Source organism: Dromiciops gliroides, chromosome 2 (assembly GCF_019393635.1).
Source record: "Dromiciops gliroides isolate mDroGli1 chromosome 2, mDroGli1.pri, whole genome shotgun sequence".
Taxonomy (NCBI): domain Eukaryota; kingdom Metazoa; phylum Chordata; class Mammalia; order Microbiotheria; family Microbiotheriidae; genus Dromiciops; species Dromiciops gliroides.
Genome location: NC_057862.1, coordinates 122,089,069 through 122,104,054, shown reverse-complemented (window position 1 = coordinate 122,104,054; position 14,986 = coordinate 122,089,069). Strand labels below are relative to the sequence as shown.

Below are 14,986 nucleotides of genomic sequence, written 5' to 3'. Positions count from 1 at the left end.
TACGTGGCCCTTCCACTCCCAGGGGCAGCTGCGGGCGCCAGGAGGAGGCTCCACGGGCAGCCCCCACCAGGACAGGACGAAGGCGCTGATCAGCCTACTGGCTCCCGGTGCCCCATTAAAGCCTGGACCTGGTACGCGGCAAGAGGCGCAGAGATGCAGAAGCAGCTACCATCCCATCCCTGACCCCCTTCGACTTTCTGCCCCAGGCCCCCGGCCCCTACCCCCACCTGCTCCCGGACTGGCCCTCAACCCCTCCTCAGTCCAGCCGGTCAAACTTGGGACCTGGGGTCGCCTCGGCGCAACCTGATGCCGTCATCTCGTCCCCCTCACCCTAAAAAAATCCCGCCCCCCTTCCCTCCATCCCTCGGCCCAGCCCACAGTGGAGAGAGAGGGAGGAGAATGCAGGAGGCGGGAGCTGGCCGGGCCCAAGAATTCGGGGGCCACTTCGGGGAAGCCAAACCTTGTGGGGAGCGGAGACCGAATTGGAGGACCGAGGCAGGGTTCGGGGGCATCTAAAAAGCAGGGGAGAAAAGGGCAATTAACATAACTACGTCGATGAGAAAACTGATGCCCCAAAAGTGACTTGCCTAAGGTCATACAGCTAGCAAGTGGTAGAGCCAAGACTTGGATACTACTTTTGTGACCCTAAATCCCGTGATCTGTCCACTATCCTAAGCTTCCTCTAAGAAAGATGTAGGGAGGGAATTCGGAAGAGGACTGGAGGGAGCCAGCATGGGAGGGGCCTGGCAACTGTAAAGGAGACCAGTCTTAACAGGCACTGAAAAGACGATTCTCCACACTTCGGAACACACACACACACACACACACACATACACACACCATGCATCCCTAAAAGCACATATTGCCTTCCCCATCACACAATCCCCTTCTGCTATGTGAGCATTCTGTACTAATGGCTCCCCAGAAATAGTTGGATTTTCATGACAAGACTAAAAATATAAGTAATTGGGGGGGAGGAGGTTCCAGTTGGAAACTTGATATTCCAGAGTAAGGCAATGCCTCCTAACTGCCCAGTGGGTTACAACTCTGCATTCCTTCCAGAACCTCTTTCCACAAGTTACTGGTTGGGAAATTCTTTGATTCTCCCCCGGTGTTCCCATTACATGTCAGGAGCCACAGTCAGACAAGGGCAGTGCAGTGGTTATTTGTGAAGGCTTTCCCAGGTCTTTGTATCCTCAGTGTCCGAGAAAACAACAGTGCCATGAAAAAATAAGGGGTGAATAGATGTTAATTGGTGCTGTTTGTGCTAAGAACAAACATGGTGCAGTGAATAAAGGGATGGACTTGGAATCAGGAGGAAGTGGTTCAAATCATGCCAAACATGATCTTGGGCCAAACACTTCTTTTAGCCCCAATTTCCCCAACTTTTTAAACTTTTCAGTAATAGCCCCTACCTCAGAGGGCTGGGATAGGGGCTTGAATGAGATAACTTATATAAAGTGTTTTGTATTATTACTGTAAAGAAATGTAAAAGAAAGTGCTGAAAGGAAGGTTTTTCTCACAAGCTTCTCATGGATCCAAGGGAAAACAGGCCCCCAAAAAGGCCTGAGAAAAAACTAAATTAGTATCATGGAGCTTCAAAGACCTGAGTTAATTCCATCTTTTACAGATCAATCAATCAAGTGATTATTAAAATGCCTACTATGTTCCAGGCACTGGGGATACAAGGACAAAAACAAAAAGGTCCTGCCCTCAAAGTGCTTACATTCTGAGGAGGATGACAAGCCCATATGTAGGTGTACACAAAACATACACAAAGCAAATAAAAGATAAATTGGGAGAAGGAAGAGTGGGAGTAGGGAAGATACTAGGAGATGGACAACCAGGAAATCTTCACACAGAAGGTGGTCCTTGCGGTGACACTTAAAGAAAACCAGAGAAAGGGAAGGAAAAGGACATACTTGTACAAAGAAAACTTTAAAATGTATTTGAAGGTCTTCCTGAAGAGGAAAAAGAAGATTGATTGCTGCTAGGTGGTACAAATGGATAGAGTTCTGGTCCTGGAGTCAAGACCTGAATTCAAATTTGACTTCAGACACTAGCTCCGTGATCCTAGACAAGTCACTTGACCTCTGCCTCAATTTCTTCAACTGTAAAATGAGGACCATAATAGCACGTGCCTACTTAGAGGGTCAGCATGAGGATCAAATAAGATAATATTTGTAAAATGCTCAAGACAGTGTCTGGCACATAGTAGGAGCTTAGTAAACTATTGTTCCTTGTACTCCAAAGAATGATCTAGGATATCCACAAAAGCCATGAGCTGAGAGATCATCCAGAAGCAGTAGTGGATCATTCCCTGTTCAGGTTTTGTCAACCTAATAGGTTAATTATCTTCCTGGGACATGTAACCAAGTCATAACAAAGAAGCACCTAAGACTCATAAAAACTTAGAACAACCACCAACTTCTGCTGATTTTCATGGGCACAAATAACATTTCCTGAAGGAACCTAAAAAGTGTTGTCAGTAATTAAAAAGTCTCGAGCAAGAAACTGAAGACCAAGGGGGGCACACACAGGCTGTGCTTTTGTCACCACTGTTCACTGAAGGTAAAAGAGAAGAGAAAAAATAATTTGGGAAGTGAATAGTTGGCTAGGAAGGTGCTGAGAATGAGAATTGGATTTCTGCCTCACAGCTTACAATATAGGATTGAAAGATTCTTGGCCAGAGATGGAGTATACCTGACAGGGGCTGGCAAGAATATAGAAGCAAGGTCAGGAAACAGAGGAATGACTATAAGAACATATGTGCCAGATGTCTTGCAAATCTAATCAAATAGGCTTTCGACAAAAAATAGGATTGTGAGAAGATTGCCTATGTAAATCTCCCAAGTTATGTACTACAGAGAGGAGAAGAGAGAAGAGGCCATTTCTTTAATCCTCAGTTAAATTAAAAACCAGCAGGAAGAGATAGAAATTTCATTTAAAACAACTACAGAATGTATAAAATACATGGGAATTTACCTGCCAATACATACACAAGAACTATATAAATACGACTACTAACCACTATTTGTATAAATAAAGACAAACCTAGATAATTGAAGAAAAATTTATGGCTCTTGGGAAGACCCACAGTCACTATAATAAAAATGGAAATATTGCCTAAATTAATTGAAATTATTCAAAACCATACTAATCAATCTACCAAAGAATTACTTTAGAGAACTAGAAAAAAATAATAACAAAACTCATAGGGAGGCACAAAGGATCAAGAATCTTAAGGGGAAAAATATCTTTCAAAAATTTAGGGATGAAGAAGACCTAACAGTACCTGATCTCAAACTATATTATAAAACAGCAATTCTCAAAACAATTTGATACCAATTAAAAAGTAGAACAATCAGTGGAATAGATTAGGCATACAACACAGAGACAAATGAACCAAGTAGCCTAGTTTTTGATGACCACAAAGACCTCAGCTACTGGGATAAGGACCCACTATTTGATAAAAATTGCTGACCAAATTGGACAGCACTATGAAAGAAATTAGAACTAAACCTTATGCCAAGAAAAGCTCCGTGGATACATGACCTAGATATAAAAGGTTATATCATTAAAAAATGAAAGAAACAAAGAAAAAATTACACACAGATCTATGGATAGAGAAAAGGTACATGACTAAAAGGAATAGAGAAAATCAAAGAAGATAAAATGAATAATTTTGATTACATAAACTTAAAAAGTTGTTAAACAAACTCAAAAAGCTAAAATTAAAAGGGAAACAATCAGGGGGGAAATCTTGGCAACAAGTTTCTTTGATAAAGGTCTCATTTCCAAAAATATAAGGAACTGATTCAAATTTATAATAAGAGCCTGTCCCCAAGTGATGAATGGTTTAAAGACATGAAGAAGTAATTCTCAAGGAAATATACCCAGGTGTTCTACAGCCATATGAAAAAATGCTCCATATCACGAATAGTTAGAGAAATGAAAATTAAAGCAACTCTGAGTTTCTACCATATACCCATTAGACTGGCAAAGATAACCAAAGGTGGGAAAAATGACAAACATTGGAAGGGCTTTTGTAAAACAGTGGAGTTGTGAATGTGTCCAACTACTGTGGAAAGCAATTTAGAATTATACACAAAAAGTTCCTAAATAATACATGCCCTTTGACCCAGCTATACCTCTGCTAAGCCTATACCCACCCCTCAAAAAAAAAAAGATGAAAGAGGGGAAAATCCTACATGTACAAATATATAATATAATGTTGTTCAGTCATTTAAGTCATGTCTGACTCATGACCCCTTTTTTTAGTTTTCTTGGCAAAAATAATAGAATGGTTTGCTATTTCCTTCTCCAGCTCATTTTACAGATGAGGAAACTGAGACAAACAGGGTTAAGTGACTTGGCCAGGGTGACACAGCTAGTAAGCATCTGAAGCTGGATTTGAACTCATGAAGAGAGGTCTTCCTGACTCCAGGCCTGGCATTCTATTCCACTGTACCACCTAGCTGCCCATTTTTAATGGAAGCTAAGGGGATAACCAACAACTGGAGAATTGCTAAACAAATTGTGGCAAGTGAATGGAATGGAATATGACTGCTGTAAGAAAACAGGAAACAAATTTATTTCAAAGAGACATGGAAATACATGAATTGATGGAAAGAGAAGTGGGCAGAACCAGAGGAACAATTTATATTATAACATCAAAATAGTAAAACTAAACAATTTTGAAAACTTATATGAACTCATGAAGAATGAAATGGGTAGAACCAGGAGAACAATTCATACAATAGCAGCACCCACCTAAAAACAAACAACTTTGAAAACTATGAGAACTCTGATCTACATAGTGACCATCCATGATACCAGAAGACCATTAATGAAACATACTGATTCACCTCTTGACAGAGATGATGGACTCAGGAGGCAGATTGAGACATATATACACACATATATGTGTATATATACATATATGTGTGTATGTGTTTGGACATGGCCAATGAATGAATTTATCTTATTTGATTATTTATTTATTTATTTATTTATTTTTAGTGAGGCAACTGGGGTTAAGTGACTTGCCCAGGGTCACACAGCTAGTTAAGTGTTAAGTGTCTAAGGCTAGGTTTGAACTCAGGTACTCCTGACTCCAGGGCCAGTGTTCTATCCACTGTGCCACCTAGCTGCCCCTATCTTATTTGATTATGCATATTTGTGAAGAGTATTTTTTTCCCCGATGAAATGGAGTGAGGGAGAAAAAAATAGATTTCTGTTCACTAAAAAAAAAGTTTTAAAAATAGATACTATAAAGAAGAGTCACAAGGAAATAAGAACAGCAACTGAGATACCCAAAAATTTGTAGGACATAAAATCCAAAAAAAAGAGCCAGAAGGAAAATCCATAGCTTCATATGTTATATTCAAATGCCTAATGTTTAGGCCACAAGCAAGAATAAGTAGATGGGGGCAGCTAGGTGGCATAGTAGATAAAGCACTGGCCCTAGATTCAGGAGGACCTGAGTTCAAATCCGACCTCAGTCACTTGACACCTACTAGCTGTGTGACCCTGGGCAAGTCACTTAACCCTCATTGCCCCTAAAAAAGGCGGGGAAAAGTATACTCAGGAGAAAATCCAAGAATTATTGCCAAGGAAGCATAAAGGAGAATATTTGGATGAAGGTCAGTGAAGGGAAAAATAGAAGTGTTTCCCCTGAACTCAAGTACTCTACTGACTACCTAGAGCAAAAAAGGGACTAGATGAGGAGCCCAACCTAGAGGCATGTTACACTAGTGATAGGAAACTTGGACATTTTTAACTGGATGACCCATAGACAATAGAGAGAAGCTGCTCCATTCTTATATTGTTTTTGTGTTCTCTCCAAAAAAGAATGACTTGGAAAAGCACAGAACAAAAATGACTAATAGGGAATGGATTTCCAAGATAAATAAGGAGAAAGCCTCCTAGGGTAAGTGTGATGGCTGAGTCATTGTCAGTCATCTTCAAAAGATTCTAGAAAATCAGACACTGAAAAGTTGGAGAACAGATTCCCAATTTTCAAAAGTTAAAAAAAAAAAAAAAGGAAGAGAACAGAGTCACCAAATAATATATACTAGTGAACCGGACTTCAATTCCAGGGAAACTTCTAGAAAGTATTATTAAAGAGATGCTTGGCAAACATCTAGAAAAGAAACTGGTGACTGCAAAGAGCCAACACAACTTCATTCAGAACAATTCATTTCTTTAGACATAGCCCCTCCCACCCACTCACACTGCCCTTTTTTTTTTGGACAAGATTATTAGAATGCTGAGAATATAGTTTACCTGGATTTGAGCAAATTTTTTGATAAAGTATTATTGAAAATGGATCTTGGGAAGGACATAATTGACTACATTTTGCCCTATATTTGCCATTTTTTTTCCTTTCTGTTGTGCTGCCTCTTTGACATTTATCAAATAGCTCCTGCAATACCTCCCTTCCTCCTAATAACTTTATAACTAAGGACAACAAAAACCTCAGAGGATCTCAATAGTTCAAGGAAGTCATCCCCTTCCTTCTTTTTATCTTATCTAATAAAACCCTTAGTAGGCCCTTAACAAATGCTTATTGACTGACTGATAGATTTAAAAATTTTTTTAAAGGTATTGTTTTCTTTGTTCTGGTATTTGTAACAAGTAATAAGTATCCCCTTTTTGTTTTATTAAGTATCCTTTCTTGCCTACATGCTGTACTTTCTCTTACCATGACTGCTTTATAAGAAATGTTTGTCTCATGTAGCTGAGGAAGAGAAAAAGGAGAGAGATCTCATATGTATATGTGTATATACATATACATATTTGAGATAGATAAATCAATCTATATCATATATGTGTACACATATAGATATAGATATGCACACATACACATTTGTTCCCTCATTTCTCACAGCACGATAGTATTCCATTACATTCACATACCATGATTTTTTTCAGCCACTCCCCAATGGATGGGTATATATGTGTGAATAGAAAGTGTTGAGTATATACTTACACATATATACACATACATAAATACATACATACATACTCACACACATATATGTCACCTACAGAATAATAAGACACAAATTACCATCACAGTAGGTGATGTGTGTGTCACATTCTAGTGAATAAACTGCATTTTCCCTGTCTGCCTGAATCCTATGTTGGCTTATTTGGGGAATAGCTAATAAGGACCCTGAAAATTCTCTCAATAATTTTCCATACTATTCTTATGGAGAAGATGGAGAAATATGGATTAAGCAATAACACAATCAGATCCTTTCAGAACTGCTTTGATGACCCATCTCAAAGAGTAGTTATTAATGGCACAACATCAATGTAGTAGGAGGTCTCTGGTGAAATACCTCAAGGATCTGTGCTTGGCCCTATACGATTGAACATTTTATCAATTCGATTCAATAAACATTTATTAAACACCTACTATGTTCCAGACACTGTTCTATGCACTAGTAATACAAATAAGAAAAAGATAGATAGTCCCTTCCCTCACAGATCTTACAATCTAATGGGGGAAGACAACACAAAAGGTAGCTGAGAAGGGGTGGGACCACCAGGGAGTACCTGGTACCATGTTCCATGGAATGGAAACCAAACTGAGCCACTGATGAGAATTGTAGTTATTTGCAAAGCTCTGAGCCTTCTAAAAAGGAAGGCTTTAGGAGGGGTTTCCTGCTCTACCCTCTAGCCCTCCAATCAGAGGGCACTGAGAAGGTGTTGAGTATCAAAAACTGGGTTAATCTTCATGGTTATGAGATTTCAGGTAATCTGCTTATCCTGGAAGAGACATGATGTTCTGTGGAGTAGAAACCAAGCAGAGCTGCTAATGGAAAATGGAGGTTCATTAGGACATCTATGGTATGCTCATCACATTTGCAGTTGACCCCAAGCTGGGAGGAACAGCTAACATTCTGGGTAACAGAATCAGGATCCAAAAGGATCTTGACAGGCTGCAACATTGGGCTGAATCTGGCAAAGGAAAATTCACTGGAAATAAATACAAAGTCTTGTACTCAGTTTAAAAAAAAAAATCAGCTTTACAAGTATGACATGGGGCAGGTCTAGTTGGAAAGCAGCTGCTCTGAACAACTACTTGGACTTCAAGGTCAAAATGAGTCAGCAGTGTGATTTGACAGCCATTTTTTTTAAAGTAGGTAGAGTTAAGTGACTTGCCCAGGGTCACACAGCTAATAAGTGTCTTTTTAAACTCAGATCCTCCTGACTCCAGGACCAGTGCCATATGGCTATCCCAGGAGCCAAAATTTAATATGATCTGGGGGGGGGGGAGGGTCATGGTAGGGGACAGGAATACAGTTTATAAGAATATGGATTATGATAACCCCACTGTACTCTGCCTTTGTCAGACTTCATCTGGAGTATTTTGTTCAGCTCTGAGCCTCAGTTTCCTGCATCTGTGAAATGAAGAGGCTGGATTAGTTCTTAGGTGAGTTTAACTGGAGCATATAATGCATAACAAGGAGTAAAAAGACTGAAAAGAGAGAGCCAGAGTTTCACATGTCAAATGGTTGAGTTTTACGAGATTCTAGAGGTAATAGGGAGCCACTGGATATAGACTTGATCAGACTGTCCTTTTGAGTAAAACCACTTTGGTAGGTTGTGGTGGATGGATTGGAGTGGGAGAGAATCTTGAAGTAGATAGAGAAAGATAATAATTAACAGAGTTTGAATTCAAATCCAGGTGCTCTGATTCCAAACCAAATATTCTTTTTATAGGATAAAATGAGGAGAGGGAGAAGAAGAATGTTCAGCCCACTGCACTGTAATGACCACAGAAAAAGGGTACCTCCTTGGGAGGTACCAGCAAACATCAACACCACTTCCCAAAGACTCATTTTTTTCATAAACCATATGCATCATATGGATAGCTAGGTTGGGTTGGAGCAAGTAAAAAGGTCCAGGTTATAGGGCTCAGGGCAGCTGCTGGGATGCTTGGGGTCCCCAGGTTATCCCAGGAGGGACAGAGCCCCAGGATAAAGTATACTGTGTGTCTGTCTGCCCCCATCTTTATATAGCTCACAATGAACATGATATTTAAATGAAAATCAAGCTGAATTGCAGGAAAAGAAGAGGTGGGAAGGAAGAGGAGAAAAGGGATAGTCCTGCCTATTTGCCTCAATGAGCATAGATAAATGTTATTTCTAGGTAGAATATATGTGTGTGTACATATACACACACAAATATATGTATGTATGTATGTATATATGTATATACATACACACATATACACACGTATATATACACACATATACATACACATGTCCCTTAGTCCTTTGATAAACCCCTTTGTTCTTTCCTACTAGCTGCCTCTCTGGCTGCTAGTCAGATGCCAGATGTTCCTCTCCACTCCCAAGGTCCCCTACCCCTCCAAACCCAGGGCACTAAGGACACTGCATCTGTGAATTTAGAGGTGGCTTTGCCCACTGTCCTCTCTTTTCTCTGGTGCCCCTCTCCTAGCTGACTTCAGCATTTCTAGGACTACTAATTATATGCACTATGGGGGTGGAGGGAGGTCCTGGTGTGCAGATATGCCCACTCTGGTTGTACACCCGCTAGGTGTCTTCTTCATAGTGCTATAGCCTCTGTGTACATACTCTGAGGGAGTCTTACCTAATAATAAGTGCTCTGTATATGTCCTCCCCCTCTGTCCTGTTCATTCCGCCCCCCCAGAGATGGTATGACCCATGTTGATTACCTGTGCCTCGGCCAGGAAAGGAGTTGGCATTTCAGCGTCTTCAGCGGCTCAGTAGAAGGGCAAGGCGGGCTCTCCCAATGGTCCTCCGGTTCCCCTTGCGCCGAAGTGCCAGCTTTACCCTGGAGTGCAGAACCTTGTTCGAGACACCTGACCCTGCCATTCTCACCATGGAAGCTAATGTGTTGGTGATGGGAGCAGAGAACGTGGGGAAGTCAGGTAAGAGCCCCCATCCTACACAAGGGCATATTCTTATACTTCTGCCATCACAGGAAGGGCTGTTGGGGGCAGAAAATGGGGAGGGAAAGGCTGATTGAGAGCCATCTGGTAATGGGTGAGATGAACATGTTGACAAATTGACTATCTGCCAGGTATCCCTGGCAGACAAGTATCACACAGCACCCACCTGGACCAATCAAAACTTGGTTGCTGCCACTGTGTCCAGCCCAGGGCTCACCCATTGACAGTCACTTAGCCCAATGTTCAGCTAGCACCCAACAGGTGTCCTCTGTGATGTTAGGCAGCTCTCTCAGTGCTTAGGATCAGAGAGAACTAGGGTCTTCTTGGCCATATGGATGCCATGTTTTCCTTCTGTTTCGCTTTGCCTTACAGCCCTGACTGTGCGCTTCCTGACCCGACGATTCATTGGAGAATATGGAGACCTGGGTGAGTCCTGGCTTCATTGTTGCTGGGGAGATGTTCCTGCAGAAAGCATGGCCCACTTAACAGAACATGAGTTGTTGGCTAATTGGATGAGGAAGTGACAAAAGTGATAATTGGCACAGCCTCCAGTGCCAGCCCTAATTATGACCTTCCTGGGGACCAAGCAGCTAATGAGACTGATGAGGCTTTGATCATGCTCAGAGACCTTTTGTCACCTTCCCTCTATGAGCTCAGGAAGCCCCCTCTAAGTTCAGCCTTTCCTTTGGAAGCCTCCGTCCCTCCGTCAGCTCTCTGCTCTTCTCCAACCCTGGCTTTGGTTCTTCTTCGTGGTTACGAATCTCTCATTTATTTTTCTTGACTGGCAACTGCCCTAAACATATAGCACCAGAGTTTTGTCTTTTCCCATCCATCACAGCTCCAGCACTCAACACTACCACAAACACATGAGCCTTCTCTCATCTCATTTGATGTCAGCATGTCCAGTCCTACCTGGCTGCCCTGCTCCCCCTTGTCCCTTCTTTAGTGCTTCTACCCTGGTCATATGACCAGTTCTACCACCTGGCTTGAACCATTCCTTTGAGTCATTTATCCCACCTGTCTGGAGGGATCTATGTTTGGAGCATTTACTCTTCCCCAGTAGGTTAGTGACCAATCCCAAGCTTCCTTAACATTGGGGTAGGGAGATGGAGGGAAGAAAGAGGCATGAATATAAGGTAATGAGATTGGTCGGCATAACTGATATATTCAAATGAATATTATCTCCCCTAGAGTCACCCTCTAGAAAGGGAAGTTATGGGCTCATCCCAACAGTACAGCTACTAAACTCTTTTGGAGTCTTTAGGAACCACCAGTATCTCCTTACTTTATAGACACACCTCTGTTTGGCTTGGCAGGCTGATTACCACCTTATTCTCCAAATGATTTTTGACTATTTCCAAAAATTAAACCCACTCTCAAAGAACAAAGATTCCCCACCACTGATGCCACAAGATTATTTTTTCAGCTTTGAAAAGAACCCTATACAACATGAATTTAAGGGCCTGCTATAAGCTAGGTATTGTATTGGTCAGTAGGGGTACAAAGACAAAGATATGAGTAGTTTCTGCCCTTAATAAGCTTGCGATTTACCAGAGACAATAAGAATGCTGTATTGTAGAAACAGAGTTGTTTCCTCTGAACCTACAACATCCAAATCTTGTGCTCCCTCGATGTTCACATTCTCCTCTCTAACCTTCATGTCATGGCAGACGTGGAGATAATTTGGAATCTGTGTGGTAGGGATAAGAAGGTAACAGAAAAGGAAAAGGGCTTTGGTGGCAAAGATTTCCAAGATTGAAAAACACAGTTTCGTTTGTTCTCTGGCACAGAATCAATCTACAGTCGAAGCTTGGACGTAGAAGGCAGGAAAATTCTCTTCCACATCTGGGATTTCCCTAGTTCCCATGTGAGTATACCCTCACAAGTAGGAATCAGCACTTCCTTGGTGGAATGAGAGACCAAAAGAGGTTCCATCTTGGGCCCTAGGGGACAAGAGAGAGCACCAGACAGGCCTGTTGTGTCTACCACATAGAGTGATCTCTTAAGCCTTGACCTCTTGCCTAGTACACTGGAGTCAAGAAAACCTTGGGTTCAAATCTTCTATGTGATACTTGCTAGCTTGGTAACCATGAGCAAATCACTTAGCCTCTTTAAGGATGTTTCCCTTTTTCTAAAGTGGGGATAATGGCATCTTGTAGTGAGAAAACATATGTAAAGGGCTTTATCAACTTTAAAGCACTTTTTTAAAAAGTGAGGCAATTGGGGTTAAGTGACTTGCCCAAGGTCACACAGCTAGTAAGTGTTAAGTGTCTGAGGCTGGATTTGAACTCAGGTACTCCTGACTCCAGGGCCGGTACTCTATCCACTGTGCCACCTAGATGCCCTTTTAAAGCACTTTTTAAAATGTCAGATATATGTCATGATACTCCCTGATCCAGCCGACAACTAGGTACCTCTTGCTACCCAGTCATGCCTCATGAGGAGCCATATGGGCAGGCTTGGGCTGTTGGTTTCCATGACACACATATCAAAGAAGGTTTCCCCCACCCCCACCCTGAGATTCTGGCAGCTCCTGGTTTGGGGTCCACATGATGCAATGCTTCTGTCCCAGTCTCTGATACCAACTGGTTGTGTGACCTTGGACAAGACATTTATCTTCTCTGGCTCTTGTAAAATGAGGAGGTTGGATTAGATAATCTTAAAGGTTCTTTCTAGCCCTAATATTCTCTGATTAGATGGCATCTGAGGTTCCTTTCTATGCTAAAATTCTGCCAATCGACAAGCATTTATTAAGGCTTTATTATATGGCCAACATTGTGCTAAGGACTGAAGGTGCAAAGAAAGGCAAAAACATGGTCCCTGACTTCAGAGAGCTCACATTATAAGGGGAGAGACAAGTGTGTGTGTCATATAACTATGTACAAGATCAGTAAGTTGTAAATGGGAGGCAGGTGCAAAGGAAAGGCCCTTGAAGTGGAGGGGGGATAAGGAGAGGGGGGCACTGGAGGGGAACTTTTCCAGAAGGTTCTGTAACCTGGGCCTTGGGAATAAAATATTTTGGGAAAGGAGAGAGCATTTATTAAGATGCAGATTGATATTCTCAGTTTCTTAGTTTCAGCTTATGATATCCATATCATAAAACCAAAGAGCTCAAATAGGGTTGTTGTTTGTTGGTTTCAATCATGCCTGACTCTTTGTGACTCCATTTGGGGTTTTGTTGGCAGAGATACTGGAGTGGTTTGCCATTTCCAGATGAGGAAACTGAGGCAAACAGGGTTAAGTGACTTGACTGGGGTCACACAGCTAGTCTCTGAGACTGGATTTGAACTCATGAAAATGAGTCTTCTTGATTCCAAGCCCAGCACACTATCCACTGTGCCACCCAGCTGCCCCAGGAAGGGTTGGCAGATGATGAATTACCATGAAAGAATAGGTTAGGGGTTAGGTAGCACAGTGGATAGAGCACCGGCCCTGGAGTCAGGAGGACTTGAGTTCAAATCCAGCCTCAGACACTTAACACTTACTAGCTGTGTGACCCTGGACAAGTCACTTAACCCTAATTACCTCACCAAAAAAAAAAAAAATAGGTTAGAAACGCCTCCCTGCCTTTGGCCAGTGCCTCACAAAAGAGGAAGGAACTGTAGTTTCTAAGACTTCCCTAAATCCCCAGATTGACCTCTTTAGTGGTTCTTTACCCTCAATACTCAACTTCAGCTTTTCCTCCTCCTCTCCTCAGAATGAGGCCAACCAGCATTCGACAGAAGAGAAGAGGATCCAGTGGGCAGATGGCTTCATCTTGGTCTATAGCATCTGTGACAGGGCCAGTTTCCACATTCTTCCCACCAAAGTCCAGTTCATCAAGGTGGCCAAGGAGGGCCAGAGCCCTGAGAAGGTGCCTATTGTTATTGTGGGCAATAAGCGGGACCTGGGCCACCACCGGGCAGTTTCCATTGAGGAAGGGCGGCTTCTGGCTCTCACCCTGAACTGTGACTTCTATGAGGTGTCAGCAGCCGAGGCCTCTCATGGAGCCCTTATGGTGTTCCAGGGGCTAGCCCAGCACTTTTGGCAGGCGCAACTGCCACCCCGACGAGGTACTGGGATCCGAGGTATTGTTAAGAGTATGTCAGCAGTATTTGCCCGAAAGAGAACAGATTCCTTCTAAGCTGGTTCACCCGGCATCAGTTTCCCTCCTAGTAAGTTATGTCAGTCAGTCAGTCAGTCAGTCAGACATTTATTGAGCACCTATTATGTCTAGAGCGTTGTCTGGGACTGGGACAAGGTAGTAGAAAAGAAATAGAGCTCTCATTCCCTGTTCTCAATGAGCTTTTAATTCGTGTGCCCAGTGCCCTCTCCACCACCTTCAACAACCATCTCTAGGGTGTTTACATTCTCCCAGATTAATATCCAACCAAGATGGCATTGGCTTCCAGATTAGACTTGGCATGTAACTGAGCCTGTTATGAAGCACACGGGCCATTCTCTCTAGGTATAGTTCCATTTTCCTAAACTCTAGCAAACACTAGTTTGTGAGATGTGGCACTTGAGTGGTTCTTATTTATCTGAGGTCCTCCATATCTGAGGAATCCTTTGTAGCCTTGTATGTCTGGTCTCAGGTACTCAATATGACTGCCCCTGAAGTCAATGGCAATGTGGCATTGTGGAATTAGGAGTGAATTTGGAGTAACAGCAACTAACCTTAAATCTTGGCCATGTTTCTCTGACCTTGGGGAAGCTATCCTTTGTAGTTCTGACACTTTTTTGTAAGCCCCAGAGGCTGGATCTTTGTGAAGTTGTGCTTTGTGACTGTAGAATAAATTCCCTATGATGGAGACTTTCTCATTCTTCATAATGACTTGGGGAAGAAGGGGACAATACTCACAGGTCAGAATTCATAGGTCCCTGTTAAAGCAGGATCCTTGGAAAGTTTCCCCTCAAAGGTTTTTGGCGGCCAGATCTACTACACACATCTCACTCCCACATCTGGCATCTGGCATCTGGCATCTGGCATCTTGCATCTTGCATCTTGCATCAAGTTGCCTAATCCCAGCTCGTATAAGTCCCCTTCTGTTTTCC

The 14,986-nt window shown here is 42.3% G+C and overlaps 1 protein-coding gene across 1 annotated transcript; it reads left to right on the top strand.

The window, feature by feature from the left end:
• Positions 1-9,792: 9,792 nt before the first annotated feature.
• On the top strand, positions 9,793-14,075 carry LOC122739437 (ras-related and estrogen-regulated growth inhibitor-like protein). Its single transcript, XM_043981179.1, has 4 exons — positions 9,793-9,931; positions 10,325-10,378; positions 11,743-11,819; positions 13,650-14,075. The coding sequence occupies exons 1-4, from the start codon at positions 9,793-9,795 to the stop codon at positions 14,073-14,075; spliced, it is 696 nt and encodes a 231-aa protein (XP_043837114.1).
• The last annotated feature ends 911 nt before the right edge of the window (positions 14,076-14,986 follow it).